Source organism: Schistocerca piceifrons, chromosome 1, assembly GCF_021461385.2.
Source record: "Schistocerca piceifrons isolate TAMUIC-IGC-003096 chromosome 1, iqSchPice1.1, whole genome shotgun sequence".
NCBI classification, from domain to species: Eukaryota; Metazoa; Arthropoda; class Insecta; order Orthoptera; family Acrididae; genus Schistocerca; species Schistocerca piceifrons.
Genome location: NC_060138.1, coordinates 360,133,680 through 360,152,688, shown reverse-complemented (window position 1 = coordinate 360,152,688; position 19,009 = coordinate 360,133,680). Strand labels below are relative to the sequence as shown.

General features: G+C 42.3%; 1 protein-coding gene across 1 annotated transcript in view; it reads left to right on the top strand.

Moving 5' to 3' along the window:
- Positions 1-5,800: 5,800 nt before the first annotated feature.
- LOC124721853 (solute carrier family 25 member 45-like) overlaps positions 5,801-19,009 on the top strand; it is a 105,758-nt gene continuing 92,549 nt past the window's right edge. Inside the window, exon 1 of the mRNA XM_047247026.1 lies at positions 5,801-5,957. Coding sequence (XP_047102982.1) covers positions 5,918-5,957 — 40 coding nt within the window. The 5' untranslated portion in view covers positions 5,801-5,917. The remainder of the gene's footprint in view (positions 5,958-19,009) is intronic.

Here is a 19,009-nt window from a genome sequence, read left to right as displayed (position 1 = left end):
TTTGGGGTAGGGGAGGTTGGGTTCCTTATGGTTGTGAGTGGGATTTTTAGTATCTTTGTCATTGTTTGAGCTCTATGGGTTAAATGTGTTTTGCGATACCGATTTTTAGGGTTGTGAGGGGAGGTGTCTGGTATTAATGTCTTCGTTTGCGATATGTAGGTCAAGTGAAATATTCGATTCCAATTCCATTTTCTTATTCAGTTTTATTTTAGTTCTATTTATTCTGTATGAACTCGTGTGTATTATTGTTAAATTATGTGGTTGTTTTGGAATGATGTTAGTGTTGTTGTATTTTTATTTTGTATCCAAAAAAAACATAATTTCCGCGTTTGTCCCGCCAGTTTCGTTTTATTGGATGACTGAAATATTTCGCGTGTTTCTTACGCTTCTTTGCGGCCATAATGGTATATCTTGTTGACGCCATCTTGAAGGACGTAAGCGGCCTGTTATTACATGTTATCTGTGGTTTTTAACTAGGTTTTTTATTCCAAATTTGACATCATGGATGCAGAGGAGGTTCTCATCTTCTATGATGATTCAGAAGTTGAGGAAAACACTGTAGTCCTCAGTGAGCACAATTCAGCTTTCGAGCAAGAGATGTCAGAGGATGAAGAAGAGGATGTTGTAATTGAAGATGCAAATGAAAGGTATTTCTTGGGTAAAGATAAGATTACTAAGTGGATAAAACAGAAGCCCTCTACCGACATACATTTATGCGGACACACAATGTAATCACACATCGGCTTGGAACTTAAAACGGAGCCTGACAGATGAATCCGGAAACTGACCAGTTTCGTACTCTCTTAGGATAAGAAACTGCAAATATTTACAGAGATACTGTCAGGTAGCATTTTGGCAAGAAGTGAAATGTCCATAACACCGCTGAAACACGAAAGAGAGGGTTTACTGCATCTTACAGGTACAATGATGTCATTTAGGAAAAATCTAATCAAATGTGCGGCAGTTCGACAATCAATGGTGTAGAACACAGGTCGGCTAACTGCGGTCCGCGGGCCGCATGCAGTCCGAATCAAGTATTTGTGCGGCCCGACGTTCTCGGCTGTTTTTTGTAATAATATGCACCTAGTAACAAACAGTCGAACCCAAGAACGTCCACTAATGTTAACAGCTTCTTAAGGGTGTAATTTTCCTGTTCAGTAACAGACAAAAATACTTACAGAGACAGTAATAATTTTAGATGTGCTTCTTAATTTTAATTGAATTTGGTTAATCGGCCGTGAGCTAAGTAAGTTGGCCACATACCTCAGAGACTGAGGTGTAAGTAGCGTGGCCAATGCGGGGTAAGAATGTGATAAGGGAAATGTTTTACTGTTCGTCTTGCAGTGCTGATAGTTCACTGACGTGCACAACTCGTAGCGATAAGCAGCACTGACGTGCACAATTCGTAGCGATCAACAGCTGTGGTATAACTTTAGACACGGAAATAACAACGGATTTGTGAATGAGACTGTCATCTTAATATGCGATACTTACTTGCAGCAAGGAATATGAAATTAAATTAAGGCTGCTGTAATACAAATGCAATGAGCAAAAGAAAATTGGCATTCAAAACAGATAGTAACCTTTTGTGATCTGTCTCACATTGCATAATGCATTTATATGTATGTGCAATTACTGTCATTAATCAATTAATCATCCGCTCACACAGACAACAGAATACCACTCCGTGGCTGCAACAACTCTAGGGTCATTGAGGGGTGACGGCAATAAGAAACAGAAAACAGTCGACATGAAGTGTTCCGCGTGTTGCCGGTGGTCAACTTCTAGCGCTTTTTCTATAGCTATTCTGTTGTAGGCTAATAATATACTAATTCGTGTGAAGAAAACGTTAACTCTGTCCAAAGGCCCTGACGGGTATATCGGTAGCGACCGACCGTTGTGCAATCCTCCGCCAATAGCGTCATGGGATGGGTAAATGGAGAGGCATGCGGTCAACACACTGCTCTCCCGGCCGTTGTCAGTTTTCGTTACCTAGAGCCACTAATATTCGGCCAAGTAGCTTCTTAACTGGCATCACGTGTTTGACTGCAACCCCTAAGTCATGTACAATAAATAATAAGTTCGGTACATATGTGGAGCCCGAGGCGCCGCCACACAATGTTAGTATTGCCTCTTGAGCAAAAACGTTTCATGACCACTGGTCTAGAATCATGTTACTAATCAGTGACTGAAGAAAGTTCCCGCTTTCTCTTACGATACTTGCGTTTGGATGATGTAAGAGACAGACTTGAGAAAGCAAGTATCTTACTGTAGATAAACAGATGTTAACATTTAGGGGTAACTGTCCTTTTCAGCAGTTCATACCTAGCAAACCAGCTAATTAGCCTATGGACTGAAAACATTTGCTTCAGTTGATGCTAAGACAAAAAGTACAGTAAATTTAGAAAACTATGTTGGTTCGCAGCCAGATGGACGTTATACATAAAACAATAGCCTACTCGATGTTCTAATAAGAATGGTGGAGCAGATTGCGGGGACTAAGGAAATGTAACCATTGGTAACTGAATTTCGACTTTCTGTGCTGCTACGCCTGTCGTCGCCTCCATGAGGTAATACGCATGTTTCGGTTTTTCCTTCATTCTCTACTCATATTTTTAATGTTTCCGTATAGCTTGCTTTTTACTGTCTTATTCGGTATCATATCTTCCTTAACAGACGGTTTTTGGCATTTTTAACGCTAGTTACATAGTTTCACTGCGTAATTTTATGCGGTCAGTGTTCGAAGCTTATTTTGCTTTTATAGTAGTCTGAGAAAGAACCACGCCGGATTTATTCTACTGTTGCCAACCCCCCCTCCCCTCGCGCCTCCACCTTACATTTTAAGATAACCTGATAATGCCCTATGGCTTATACGGCCGAAGCACGTCTTTCTTCTGATACAACCTTGCTGCCCGCTGCCATTTGCCTTTCCATAAGTAAACACCATGTCGGCAAGCTCTCGATTCGAATACGGAACCGTTGTGGACAACGCTGTATCACATCCACTACGACGTAGTCCCTTACTGAAAATCTCGTCAAGGTTCTTACGCGGGAACAATTCGCCGAAATAAACGGGAAGTGGCTTTGACGTTTCTTTCAAATTAACGAAGAACAGAAAGACCTTCAATTTTCGTCTTTAAAAACGACAAAGCCCTTGTTTCACACTGTCCCAAGACGAGTAAAGCTATGCTTGTAATTTTATTTATTTATTTATTTATTTACGTCCTGAATCTTTGTGGTACATATACCATACCTTAGATGTTGGACAAAATGATATTACATTAATATACTGTTACATTGGTGTATACATTACATTTATAAATTGTTACATTTTTATATTGCTATATTGTTACATTACATTTTTATATTGTTACAACCAACTTATTTTTCAAGATACTGTGTTACTGAGTAAAAACAGTTTTCCAAGAGATATGATGTTACAGATTTTTTAAAGCTATGGATTTTGTTTATGGCCTTTAGGTTACTTGGCAGCTTATTAAACAAATGTGAACCTGAGTGATATACACCTTTCTTGCACAGTGTGGTATAACAATGTTGTCTGTGTATATCACTATTTGCCCTTGTATGGTGTTCATGTACAGATTTATTTTGAATAAATACATTTCCATTTTTTAGCATGCTTTTTTTTTAGGAACATTACAACTTCTAGTATATAGATACATGGTAGGGGTAGAATCCCCAGTTCTTTAAAGAATGGTTTGCATGATTTTCGGCTGTTGGCATTTTTCATTACCCTCACAATCTTTTTTTGTTTCCGGAATGTGGTTATGCAATGAGGAGAATTTCCCCAGAATATGATCCCATATCTTAATAGGGAGTGTATGCAAGCGTAATACAATGCACCACAAGGATGTTATTGGCAGCGATACAGGGGACTCAAAACAGCCTGCGATCATATCATTTTACATTACCAAAGCTGGCCAGCTGTCTTTTGTAGCCGAAGTGGCTAATCAATTTGACTGCCCCATCACATGTAATATCGTGACATGTGAAATGCAACAGGTTTTACTCAGGTCTAGAGATAGACACTGCCAACCGAAATTACAGGGTTGGTGCACAAATTCGTACCTTTTTCCATAAATTTAATAAAAACAACACAGATACACGCAACAGAGACTATAGTCATCAATAATGTAATCCCCTTTACTATTTACAACAGTCGGACAACGGTGGTGTGACTTTTCGATTCGTACACTGACGTGGGTCGTTGTGGATTAAAGTGTTTAAACGACCTTTGTCAAATCTCGAAGCTCTTCCCGAGCGTGGGGAGTGCCTAATGCCAAAACGATCCTCCTTAAAAGTAGAAAATCATTTTCTTGCCGTACTTTGTTCAGTGGCATTATCCCGATACACGGCGCAAAAGTTTCCGGCAGCCTCCGCTGCGATCACCCTTCTATTGAACTCAAACAAAAAAATATGCTGGAAAGGTTCCGGTTTCTCGACTTGGCACCCAAATTTCTAGCGTCTACGGTTTCACTCTGTCTTCACACGACAAACTTAAACTCAAAACAACAACAGTGAACTACAAATGAAAAATGACAATTGATAAATGAACCCTTAGCAACCGGAATACCAACATGCAAAACAAAAGTGCTTCCAACGTATGCACCAATCCACAACTTGATCAGAAATAAACATTGTGATCCAAGCCTGGAATTATAATAAAGTAAACATAGATGCAAAAAAACATTTTGCAGTAATAAATTCAATAAAATGAAGGTATAGCACTGAAGAGACTTTCCGAACCAATCTTGTACATGAAGTTATCAAGGCCCTAACAGAAAGATGTGAAGCACAGCAGGTTTCCGAGATTGAGAGGCGTGGACTTTTATTGCTTGAAATGAAAGACACTTCAACCAGGTCGCAAGAGATAAGTTAGCGTGAAGAGGAAAATGTTAAGAATGTAGTAGATCACAGGACAAATCAACCACGAAGTGCCGTGCTGCGTTTGATAAGTGGACCTCCCTGATCATTTGAAGGAAGTTTATGTCAACTGGTTGGACAGTGCAGACTGTAATAATACTTGGGTCAAAAAAAGTTACTTTGAAAATACTGGTCTAATTGCAGTTTGGTTTGGTTTGGTTGTTTGGGGAAGGAGACCAGACAGCGTGGTCATCGGTCTCATCGAATTAGGAAAGGATGGGGAAGGAAGTCGGCCGTGCCCTTTCAGACGAACCATCCCGGGATTTGCCTGGAGTGATTTAGGGAAATCACGGAAAACCTAAATCAGAATGGCCGGACGCGGGATTGAACCGTCATCCTCCCGAATGCGAGTCCAGTGTCTAACCACTGCGCCACCTCGCTCGGTCTAATTGCTGTATTAGTAAGGTTCATACACAGCTATTATAATGTTTGGTTCACCAACATCACTTATTATTAATTTGTAATGCAATATATGTGCACTTTTGTTTGTGTACATTAAAAGACCGGTAGGTTTTGTATGGGTGCTACAGTAAATATAGGGCATTCAGATCTAGAGTTGAGTAACTAATTGAAATCTATACTATTATGCAAGTATATACCGTATCCAATTTTATTTCATCGTTGTTAAAGTAACATTGAAAACATAGATGGGTGAGAGCCATCACCCACGCGTCCAATGTAATAGAACTTCACGCGACCATAGCAGGATTAAAATGTTCAATGGACAAACAAAATATATGCATTACACACACACACCCGTAGAACGTAAATGGAACTACATACTACTTAGGATTATCTTTACGACTCCTTTTGGAAACTGTTGGGCAACCGATAAACGCTCGCCGTTTACAGTCGAGGCAACTAGAAATAAGTATACAGTGTTATCTAGATAGTGTAGTGACGGGAGCAAAGTACAAAACGCGTCGAATGCCTACAGTACTGAGGGCAGAAGTTACCTAGTCGCTGGGCCGAGATGTTTACTTTCGCCGATTTCTTGGCTGGTTGGAACGCTGGTATGAAACAAGATTTAACACCAATAATTCCTACACAACTGTTTCCTATACTTTGGTTTTTTAAATCCAAGAGATGGTAGGAATGATAGGAAACTCTGACAGAACTAATCTAAGCTTGTGCACCTCATTCACGACATGTTTATTTAAATAATATGAAACTACAACTACTGTATATCCCAATGTGAATATTACTACTGGCAGCGCTGTGAAGTATAAAGTATTCAGAATTTACAGTATGCTACACTGTGTGCTATCTCCAGCACGCAGAAAAACATACAGTGAGTCGCAGAGAATTTTTATTTACGGTACGTGTTATTATATTCTTGTTAGCTGCCTTGTTCGTAGAGTATTCATTACTACACATTGCCTTCCTCGGTATTTGAGAAGGTCGCGTAAAAGGCAGAAACGATTGTATGTCTCCTGTTGTAAAAAAAACGTTTGGGGGCGATGTCTCGGAAAGACCATTTTGCGAACTGGGAAATATGGACAGAACGGATAAGACAGCGATATTGGCAAGACAAATGACTTCCCAGAAACATCGAATTAATCTCGCAAGTAGAAAGATTACATTAATGTGATAAGTAAGAAACTGACGCACGGATTTGTCACATGCAGTTCTAAGGACAGATAATTCTGTAAGCACTGCTCTTGGTGGTCTGCCCTACATCGTACGTGTCGTGTACGGTAGCGTATGACGATTTACGAGACCAATAGTAAAATAATACACATACCGTACATTGTACTCATTTCCTGAAGGGCAGGGTTAAAATTCCTCTTAGGCCATCCCATTTTAGCCTTTTCGCAGTTTCTCTAAATAACTCGGGTGAATATCGGGAAAGTTACGAAAAAAAGGAGCGGTTTTTTCCCGAGCCACTCTTGTACAAACTGAGCTTTAGCTACAGCTGTGGTAATTTTATCGTCGACAGGAGACCAAACCATACATTCTTTCCTTTTGTTTTCTTCGTACCGGTACAAGTTAATTGCACATTTTCGGCAATTCGCATTATCCGTTCCAGAAAGTATGAAAAAAGGGCACAAATTTTCTCGAAACTGTAAGAGTGTCCTCCATCAAAAGTATGACGCTAGCAGCATCAAAATGTAAATGAGCAAAGAAAGATTTAGGTGAAGTAAAGAGAAGCAGGACATTTCTCTGGCCAACAATAAAAAAGAACTGGACTCTCGTATCATTTTATCTACGGCATTTATTTATTGGTATCACTATTATTTGTATACTAGCGGAAATGGGACCGATGACCATGTAGTTTGGTCCCTTTAAACATCAAACCAACCAACTAACTAGCGAAATAATTGAAGCAACAACATCTGTTCTCTGTTCGTATTTTACAAGAATCGGAAGAGGAAATAGCCTGTGGCCCGCCGTAAATAAAGCGTTTATCGGGAATAATTTCCCCTTAAAACAGTAATTCTGCTGCCACAGAACGCCTAACTTCAATGTAACTTTCGATCAAAAAATAATTTTTATTCGTGAAATTGTAGTGTTCTTTCGAAACTTTGGATGAAGGCACGAAATCATATGTGTAAATACACTGCCCTACACTGGACAAGAAATGCATATAGATTAGCTAACTGAGACACTTTATGTTAAGTATGTGGATGATCACCCAATTTGTTAAATCTTAGTCATCCAATAATCTCACAAATTGTCCATTCTCTGACTCCACCTGTCACAACAGAAGCATGCCCCTACTTGGAATCCCATTTCCAAATTGCGACCAAATAAGGTGGTACGGCATAAAGTGACACTCAGTTAACGTATGGGAGAATGGTGTTTCAAATCCCATCTTGGCCATCCAGAATCTGGTTTTCTGTGGTTTCCTTAGATCACTTAAGGCAAATGTAAGAAGAGTTCCTTTGAAAATGATAGGTTGATTTCTTTTCCAATCATTCCCTACTGTGAGATTATGTTCAATCTCTAACAACCTCCTCATCAAGTAAGGCATGAGATCTTAATCATAACCCCAAATTTCCTTCTTTACTCCAATATGGATAATGCTTATTGCCACTAATCTTCTTAATCTTAGCTCTCATGGGACAGTGCTGCCATACAACATGTGGCTCACTTCTGCAGAAGAAAATAGCTGATTCCTACTGTCCTCTATTAAATGACCAGATTTACATGTTGTTGGCAGTCTTATTTAAGACAGTTGTTTTCTGCAAACTGAACTACACAAAATTACAATTAACTGTAATAAAGTCAGTGAAAGAAAGTCCCTTACAGTTGCAGTGGGCTTGGTGCGGCTACTTCTCAAGTCTATCTCAACCAATGACATAACACATTTCATAGATATCTCTGTGGCAATGAGTCAGTCCTGTCACTGCTCTTTTGAGTTCTATTGCTTTTGCCTCCAGCGATTTGCACCATGCAGTTGAAAGCTAGCAACAGTACTGCCAACTTATTGATTAGATTTTCCTGAAACCAGGTTATGCTGTGATTAGGACTTAATATTTATTCAGGTAATTTGATGAACTCTTTCAGATGACATTTTCTATGTGTTAGTGAAGTATATCTTTAATTTGCTAATCTTCTTTCTTTCAATTCCTAAATAACGGGGTGAGCTGTGCAGTCTACACATGAGATACTGAAGAAACTGAACTGGCAGACTCTTGGAGATAGACAAACTATCTCAATAAAGTCTACTAACAAGGTTCCATGAACCGGCTTTAAATGATGGCTGTAGGAATATTGTACAATCTCCTACATATCACTCATACAGCAATCTTGAGGATAAGATTAGAGTAATCCTATCCTCTGCCTTGCTCTTCATGGTGGTTTGCAAAGTGTAGATGTTGACGTAAATTACAGAAAGTGCTTCATGACAAAAATCTGTTGCAAAAGTGGGACTGCATTTGAGTAATGGCCATCACAGTTTTTAATATTGTAATGGTTTCTATACACATAGAATGTTTTAACTCTATCTAATTTCTAACAGCTATTAACATTTTTTCTCGTTAGCTGGCAGAAAAGGGAGATGCAGGATTGCTGTTTCTCCTCACTTGATTACTGTAGGAATCTTGGAATTTCATCCATGTTTTGTTGCATAGTGTGAAAATTCAGCATTGTGTGTGTCCTTCATACATCAAAGTCTGGTGGCAAATGATTGTTGCAGGAATAATTGTTATACTGGTCACCTCCACACCAAACACTTTGATATAAAAATATACTGTGGAACATTGAACTTAAGACACTGGCAGTAATCTGTGTGTAAGTGGCACATGGATTGCCTGTGCATGCTCTAGAAGCAGCCTCTGTGGTTACTCATATTTCATATGTGCATTAATGATAAGTGATTGCTGAAAATATCTTTTAATTTGAAGTAATTTTGCAAATTTTGTTTACAGTTTTCAGTGAGAGAATACATTAAATGAAGAATATGTGCACAGCTTAAATTAATGTAACAGGATAGATAAATAATCTACTTACCAAGCAGCAGCAGAACAACACACATATAAAGGTACTAAAATCTGCAACCTTTTGGAGCCAACGGCTCCTTTTGGCAGAAGGGTTGAAGGGGAAGGAAGAGGGATGAATGAAAAGGTCTGGTGAGGTTTAGGAAATGGGAAGAGTTAAGAAAAACTTCCCAGAAACTCGGGTTTATGTAATGGAAGGTATATGACATGTGCCACTGAACAGAGGTGGCTCTCCCTTTGATAGAATATGTTTTGCCAGTTATGTGATTTGTACATGTGTTGGTAGGAGGATGTATAGAGCAAGTTTTACAGCATGAAATGTGACAAGGGTACGAACCATAGGAAATGGGTCCAGAAGGAGCATAGGGCCTGAAAAGGATATTGTGAAAATTGGAAAGGTGACAATAAACTATTCTAGGTGTGATGGGCAATATGTTGGACAGAATGGACCTCAATTCAGGGCTTGATTTTAGGAAGTCTTAACCTTATCAAAGTAGCTGATTAATACATTCAAGACCAGATTAATACTCTGTGACAATAAGTGTACTCCTAAGTTGTTATTTGGAGGGATCGGCAGTAGCAGTACCGGTACCAGTACCAGTACCAGGATTGTATGTAATGTCCCAGGAAAACTGCTTTTGAACTAGGCTGGTGGGGTTATTACACCCAGTGAAGGCTGAGGTGAGAATGGTGGTGTATTGCTGGAAAGAGTCTGCATCAAAACAAATACATTTTCCTTGAATGCCAAGTCTATATGTGAGGTAACGTAGGACATGGAAAGGATGGAAACACTCAAAATGTAAGTACTATTTATTGTTAGTATGTTTAACGTGAACAGAAGTGTGTAGCTGACCCTCAGTGAGGAAGAGGTCAACATCATGGGATTCAGAATAGGACTACATGAAATTTAATTGGGAGAATGTATTTAGAGACTCCCAAGAATTTTAGCAGGTTAGCCTCACCATGAGTCCATATGGCAGAGGTATCATCAATGTATCTAAACAAAACCAGCGTCTCAAGGCTTATGGATCCCTTGAAAGCCACCTCCAAACAGCCCATGAAAAGGCTGGCATAGGAAGGAGCCATCCTGGTTCCCACTGCTGTGCCCCTAATCAGTTTGTGTGTCTGCCCCCCAAAGTAGCTGATTAATACATTCAGGTTTGGCTACTGACTGATGAAATGTTCAGCAGCAGACAGAGCATATAAATATACATAAAAATACATTGGTATAGAGGGAGGTTGCATCAATAGCAACAAGTAAAGCGTGTGGTGTGAGTGGGACAGACACAGATTTCAGACGATCTAGAAATGGTGTCTTTAATATAGGAGGGTAGTCTTTGTATTGCAGGTTGCAGATGTTTATCAGCTAAGGTTGATATATGTTTTGCGGTGCTTTGAAGCCAGTAACTATGGGACTGCCAGGGTGATTGGGTTTGTGGCTCTTAGGAAGAAGGTCAAAGTGGAGATATGTGGTTTGGGTGGGGTAGAAGTTCTATTGATTAAGATGTTAGTCTTCGTGTTGGGCCTGAGGTTTTGAGGAGGGACCATAGGTCAGTTTGTATCACAAGGCTGGGGTCTTGATGGCATAGTGCTGTATGTAGAGATGTCGGACACGTGGTGTAGACCCTTGCTTAAGGATTCCCATTGGTCAAGTACTACAGTGGAAATTTCCTTGTCCACCAGAAGGATTATGATGGAGTCATCAATTTTTAGGGAATGAAGAGCCTGGAGTTCTACAGAAAAGTGTCATATTGTAGGGACTTGAGGAATGATTCTGAAACAATGCTGGATGTTAGGCAATTCTTGGAAGGCTTGTAAGGGCTGAACTGAGGTAATGGTGGTGGATATAATTGGGATTGTTGTCAGAACTGTTCAAGACAGGGTCCAATGTCAGGTTTGCTGATGGAAAGGGTTGGGTTACAAAATGATACTTGCAGTTGACATTACATGTAAAGAAAAGTAAGCAACATGTTTAAATGCAGGTTTAGTGCTGAAATACAAAATATAGCAATACATCATTCTCACCTCAGCCTTCACTGGCTGTAGTTACCGCACCAGCCTAGTTCAAAAGCAGTTTCCTGGGCCATCACATACAATCCTAGTATTGGTACTGCTGATCGCCCCAAAAACAACTTAGGAGTATACTTGTTGTCACTGAGTATTATCCTTGTCTTGAATGTATTAATCACCTACTTTAACAAGGCAGTGACATGCAAAACAGGGCACGTCTCCTTCAATTTTATCGAGCTTTTGTGCGTTCACGGCTGGCCTATGGGTGCACTGTGTATGGGTCAGCGAGGCCATCTTATTTGCAGATCCTTGACACTGTCCACCATGCTGGGATTTGACTGGCCACGGGTGCTTATCGGACCAGTCCCATACCCAGCCTCTGTGCTGAGGCTGGGGAACCGCCACTTCCCACCGGTGGCAGCTCCTGCTGGTGTGCCAAGCTTGTAAGTTTCTTGCAGCTCTGACCTCGCCTGCTCACCATATTGTTGCTCATCCCCCTCTGGACCACCTTTTTTCCCACCGTCCCCGGGCTACGTTGCCATTTGGGATCCATGTGCAACGTGTGCTAGAGTCCAGTCCCTTGGTGTGGAGTCTGTACAACCCCAATCCCGGGTTTTAACTGCCTGCCACCCTGGTTACTGAAGAGGCCCGAACTGATTTTAGATTTGTTGCAGTACAAGAGAGATTGCACTCCTGCCACCGTTTTTAATGCAGCAATTTCTGCCATTTTATCTGAGTACCATGACTATGTAGCTGTTTTTATGGATGGGTCAAAACAAGGTAATTCCGTTGGTTGCTCTGTTGTTTTTCCGGATCGTGTCCTCAATGTCCGACTGCCTCAGACTTTTACTGTCTTTGATGCAGAATTGTCTGCGATCTTGCGGGCACTGGAGCAGATGAGACATTCCTCCTGTCCTAAATTTCTTGTCTGTTCCGATTCACTAAGTGCCCTTCACTCATTACAACGATTGTATCCAGCAGATAAAATAGTCCAGACCATCCAGGATGCCCTCCTCCAACTACAGCGACTGGGGAAGGTTGTGACTTTCTGCTGGGTTCCGGGGCATGTTGGCATTGCTGGGAATGAAAGGGCAGATCTCGCAGCCAAGGAGGTGTGTCTCAATCCACAAGTATCTCAGTGTGCTATCCCGCTGCACGCACTCACCTCGCTGTTGAGCTCACGAGTCATGCATCGATGGGAGGATGAGTGGCTGGAAGTGACTGACAATAAGCTCCGTACAGTCAAGCCCACAACGCATGGGCGTTGATGGGATGAGGTTCCCCTCACTCGGCTTCGGATAGGCCACAGCCCTATGATGCATGGCTTCCTGCTCCGGCGAGAGGACCCTGCAGTGTGTGGTGCTTGTGGTGTCCAGGTCACTGTGCGCCATGCTTTGTTGGATTGCATTTTATTTTCTGACCAGCGGGCCATGGCTGACTTGCCAGCAGACCTGCAATCTCTTTTAGGCAACACTCGAATGGCTGTGGTTAAAGTTTTAAAGTTCTGTGCCATGTCAAATGTTTTTACAAAGATTTTAGGGAGAGGATCTTAATTTGCTCACTGTGTAACAAGCTTGCCCATATTTTATGTAAGTGGCCAGCCAATGACAATATCCTGTGGCATTCTTGTTGCTATGTTTTCCCTTTCCTTATGTTTTACTTTCTTATGTAGCATTTTCCTTCTTTTCCTGCGTTCTTTGTGTGTGTGCTTCAGTTTTATTAGGTCTGTCCACATTTTTTCCTTTTAATGTGTGTCAGGGCACTGATGACCTCGACGTTGAGTGCCCATAAGCCCCAATACACACACGACATGCTAAACTCATACCCTGAATTGAGGCCTGTTCTTCCCGACATTTTGCTCACCACCCGTAGAACAGCTTATTGTCACCCTCTCAATCTGCAGTATATCCTTGTCAGACTCTATACTCCATCTGCACCCATTTCCCTACCCTATGGCTCCAACCCTGTGACTGCCCCCCCTGTAAGGTTTGTCCTATGTGTTCTCCTACCACCACCTTTACCAGATCTGTAATTGACAAAACTTATACTTTCAAACGGAAAGCCATCTGTATTTAACAACACATCATGTGTACCCAGTTTGTATAGAAACACTGTTTGGCTTTTTACACTGGCATGATTACCATCAAACTATCAGTTAGGAAGAACAGACGTGGGCAGAGGATGTATACTGACAACACATAATACCCTATTGTAGAGTATGCTCTACAACATGACGGTCATGACCTCGGTACTTGCTTCACCATGTTTGCCATCTGGATTCTTTGCTCACACCCAAGTTTCTCAGAACTCTGCAGGTGGGAACTGACGTTGCAACATGTCTCTGGTTCTCACCACCCATTTGGCCTCAATTTACATTAATTTCTTCAGTCTCAGTATTCCTTTCTGCACACCCTTGTAGTTTTCTATATCTTTTATTTTCCGACCTGTCTATTTACCCCCCCCCCCCTGCCCCCACCCCCCACCTGTGCCCTGCAACTCTACCACATACAATGATGCACTTAGCTTTCCTATCTTATTAACTCATGCATATGCATGATATGTTGTCAGTAATGTCTGTCTGCCTTGCGTATTCCAGCTTTAAGCTCTCAGGTTATCAAATCCCATCCAGTGCAGTCCACAGCAATCAGCCTTTGCTTCTCATCCCATCTGGTAAGTCTCCCCCTACCCAGGGCTCTAAGTGGCTTTTCTGAACTCTCCCAATTTCCTAACAATTCACCATCCTCCTCCCCCCCCCCCCCCCTTCTCCTGCAGGGGTCTCACCACTTTACCACTCTTTGGTGAGTTCATGCTTGGATACCATGAGGCTCCAGCCTTGGCAGCACCATTTTCTGTGCTACTTGTCTATCCTCCTGTTATTCTTCATCCTTCCCTTGGGGAACACGTCTGGGATATTTGTGAGAATGTGTTCGGAACTTTTAATAGCCTGACATCAGAACAGTCCTGCATGTCTTTACTCTTTCTTTCTTCATTCTCCATCTCCTATCCTTCCTCCGCTTCGGCGCATGAGGTTCCTCTTTGTTTCTTCTTCCTCCATGTGTGCTCCTAAAGGCCAGCTGAAGCGTTTGATGTGCAATAGATGACAGGGTAATGCATAATTTCCAGTACCAGGTTGACAGGTAGGGTTTGCTCACACCCCTTGGTACAGGGAACGTTGATTACCTGAGCTGTTACCTTCTCAAAATGCCAATTGTTTCCACTGTCAAGAGATTGGAAGGTGTGACCTGAGGTGTGAACAGCCACTTAAGATTGGTGAGCCACCTCTGAAAGGGGCCCCCTCAGTTGGAAGGAGAGTGTCATCAGAGCCAAGCATCATCTCATCTGCTTCAATAAATATAAACAGAATGAGGCTAAAGACTCAAATAACCTCTCAGTTGCACCTCAGTTCCTTGTGGTATCACGCACTGCAGGAGTTCAGTCCTTTGCTACAGTTAATTTGTTTATTATTCAGAAAGGTGTTGATGCAATTGCAGGCCCTGCCAAACCCTGCTCTCATTTATGTAATGGGACTTTGCTTCTGGAGACCAATTGTTATTTTCAAGCCCAACAGCAGCTTATAAATTCGCTCCTCCATGGCTATCCTGTCAAGGTCCATTGAATGCGGAGTTCTTCACATTGTTATTTACGCTCAGCTGCTTGATGGTTGACTGAGGGAGAAACTGAAACTAACCTCTCTGATCAGGGCATCACTGTAGTCCATAAGGTAATGAAAAAGGTTGATGTAACATTATTGCCTACACACATCCTTTGTCTCACATTTGATCGAGTACTGCTACCACTGAAGATTAAAGCAGGCTATGAAGTCACCATGGTCTGACTGTACATTCCAAACCTGGTGTGTTGCTACCAGTGTTAACATTGCAACCCACTCGCCTGTCAAAACATGGTGGCCAAATACGTTACTTGTGGTAGGTATGCTCATGAGGGTGATTGCCTGCCTCCTCCTCTCCACTGTATTTTAATGGGGACCATGCCATCTCATCTCGACAATGTCTAGTGGCTCTCAATGAACAGACTGTCCAGGAGACCGGGGTGAAGGAAAAAGTACTTTACCCTATCGCTTGCAAGTTGTTGGCTAGTTGAAAGGTCTGCATTTTACCATCTGGCACTTGTAGCACCATTCTTGCTACATCTCACTCCACAAAGGATGTGGTCACACAGGCTTGCAACCTCCAATTCAGCACTGGAGTTGCAAAATCACCCAGTTTCAAGTTAGCATCCCCCTTCTCTTTCAGGTGTGCAACAAGCCACCATAACTTTGCTCCTGGCGGCAAAATCACCTGCTACACAACTGGCAGGACAGTAAGGACAAAAGGAATCCTCCCTTGAATACTTTTTATATTCCTCCAGCCAACAAATGCCTGAGTCTTCATCTGCCAACCACAAAGGCTCTAAGAAGTCAAACAAAGACCAACAATCTCCTCCTTCCCCAACTCTGAAATCCTCTTCAACAGTGTCACAGCATGATACCATCACCTGGCTGACCTCCATTTCACCAGTCCGACTGAAATCCACAGGCCAATTCAGGAAGGATGCCAATGCCTCTGTATATCTCATGGAACAGGATCTACCAGCATCTGCACTTCTTAGCAGTGAATCTTTGAAGGCTGGCACTTGGCAACTGCCGAGGGTACTACCCTTCATTTGCTCCCTCCTCCCCATTCCTCATTATGACTCTCCTCCAATAGAATGTTGGCAGCATTAGATCTTATAAGAAGGAATTACAGCTGCTCTTGGAATTGCAGTTCCCAATGGTTTTCTGCCTCCAAGAAACAAAATTGTGTCCTTGCAACTGCTTTGACGTTTGACATTTCCTTTCAGTTTGCAATTCCGTCTCATAGGAGAGTCATGCTGCTCATCTGGGATGATGTTCATAGCCAAACCATTTCGCTGAATACTCGACTGCAATCTGTTGCAGTCTGCATTATCCTTCATCACTTCATCATTTCTCTTTGCAACATCTACATCCCTCCTTCATTCGGCATCAACAGGACAGACTTCCTCCAGCTTATTGGTCAACTGTCTCACCATTTTTTGCTGTTTGGTGACCTTAATGCACACCATCCCCTTTGGGGCTCTTGCAGACCCTGTCCAAGAGGTGCCCTATTGGCTGACCTTCTCAATCAACTCAACCTCATCTGTCTTAACACTGGGTTACTCCACACACACCTATTCCCATTTGGACCTTTTGTTCTGCGCAGCTCAGCTTGCCCATCATCTTGAATGCTCCGTTCTCTCCAACACATACTTTCGCAACCAATTCCCGCGTGGTACCCATTTGCTGATTCCTACCCCACCTTCTAATAAACACAATTGGCAGCTTTCTAAGGCCAACTGGAGGTTTTATTGCTTCCTGGCAGCCTCCGATGAACAACATTTCCCCAGTTGTGATGGCTAGGTAGAGTATTTTATGGATGTTATCCTTACTGCTGCAGAACATGCCATACCTCACACTTCATCTTCATCATTCTGTGTCCGTTCTCTGGTGGACTGAGGTGTGCCATGATGTGATTCATGTGTGGAGATGTACTCTCCACCTTTTTAACCATCATCCTACATTGGTCAACTGTATTTGTTATGAAAAGTTGTGTGTGCAGTGTTGTCACATTCTTCGTGATGGCAGAAAAGCTAGCTGGATTTCATTTTCTCATTCTTTCAACAGTTTCACTACCTTTTCTGTTGTGTGGGGCAACCTCCATTGGCTCCCTGGGACCAAAGTACATTCCCCAATTTCTGGCCTGACTGTAGCAGATAATGTCACTGTGGATCCTATTGCCATCTCCAACACCTTAGGCCACTATTTTGTGGAGATTTTTCACTCCACACACTATCACCCCACCTTCCTCCTTTGAAAATGAGTGGAGCAGCTCAGATGGTACCCTTCACCTCTCAGAATTGTGAATGCTACACTGCTGCCTTTACTATGAGAGAGATGGATCATGCTCTCACTTCATCCGATCTTCAACTGCAGGGCTGGACGATGATCACATTCAGATACTGCAGCATCTTTTTCTTGCAGGCAAACACTTTCTCCTTCATACATACAATCACATTTGGGCAGATGGCACGTTTCCCAGATGCTGGAATGAAGCCACTGTCATACCCATACCTAAGCCCCGTAAGGACAAACATCTTCCTTCTCACTACTGCCCCATTTCTCTCACCAGCTGTGTTTGCAGGGTGATGGAATGTATGGTTCATGGCCTGCTGGTATGGTGGCTCAAGTCTGACAATCTACTAACCACTGCACAAAGTGGATTTCAAGTGTGCCATTCTGCAGTTGATCATTTTGTCACTTTGTCAACCCACGTCTGAATGGTTTTCTGCAGAAATACCAGACTGTGGCCATGTTTTTTGATTTGGAGAAAGCCTTTGACACCTGCTGGAGGACTGTTCTCCACTGTACTCTATACACATGGAGCTTCCAAGGTCACCTGCCCTATTTCCTTCAGGAACTTGTAAAAGACAGAGTTTTTAAGATACCTGTGGGTTTGGCCTTGTCGGACACCTTTATCCAGGAGAACACGGTGCCTCAACACTCCATCCTGAGCATCATCCTCTTTGCTACAGCAATTAATCATATTACGGCCTATCTCCCAGCAGGCCTCTCTGGCTCTCTTATCATCAATCTATTTCAGTTCTCCACAGACTTGTTTCCCTAAATGGCATGTTCAGTGGTGTGTCTATTGTCTTTATTCATGGAGCATCAACAATTGCTTTTGCTTTTCCACTCACAAAACTATTTGTATGAATTTCTGGTCACGCCAGTGGGTTTTTCCACCTTCTTTATGTCTTGGGCCTGTTGCTCTTCCATTCTCTGAAACCATGAAATTGCTGGGACTCGTGCTTGATAGAAAACTTTCTTAGTCCTCCCATGTGTCTTACCTGGCTGCATGGTGTACCCGATCCCTCAGTGTCCTAAACGATGCTTCCTGGGGAGTGCACCCTGCTCTGTTTATACTGATTCCTTGTCCATTCCAAACTAGACTATGGGTCTTTTGTTTATTGATCTACACCTCCATCCATCTTATGCTGTCTTAATATAATCCACCATTGTGGAATCCATTTGGGCACTGTTGCCTTTTAGACTAGCCTCATTGAGAATCTCTATACAGAAGCTGCCGAACTACCGCCGTTCTCCTCAGACGATACACGTGCCATTTGTCTGCCGTGCTTGGCCATTCGTCCTATGTCTCCTATTTAGTGACTCCCTTGACCACTAGTATGGTGGGTTACCTCCTGTAGTTTGCTTTTGGCTCCTGCTTCGGCAGCTTAACTTCATGCTACCTGCCACATTCCTGATGGGTGTGAACACTTCACCACCATGGCTTTGTGCAGTGACCCCTGTTCATCTTGGACTTCATTTGCTTCCTAAGGAAACTACTGTGGATGTGATCTGTCACTGTAAGTATCTCGACTCATGTGCACTGATGGCTCTAAGACTAATTGTGGTATTGGTTGTGCCTTCCTCATTGGCACCAACCATTTTCGGTATTGGCTTCCAGAACACTGCTTAATATTTACAGCATAGCTCTTTGCTCTCTATCAGGCCACCCAGTGTACCCGGCAACACAGGCTTCTTAATTGTGCCGTAT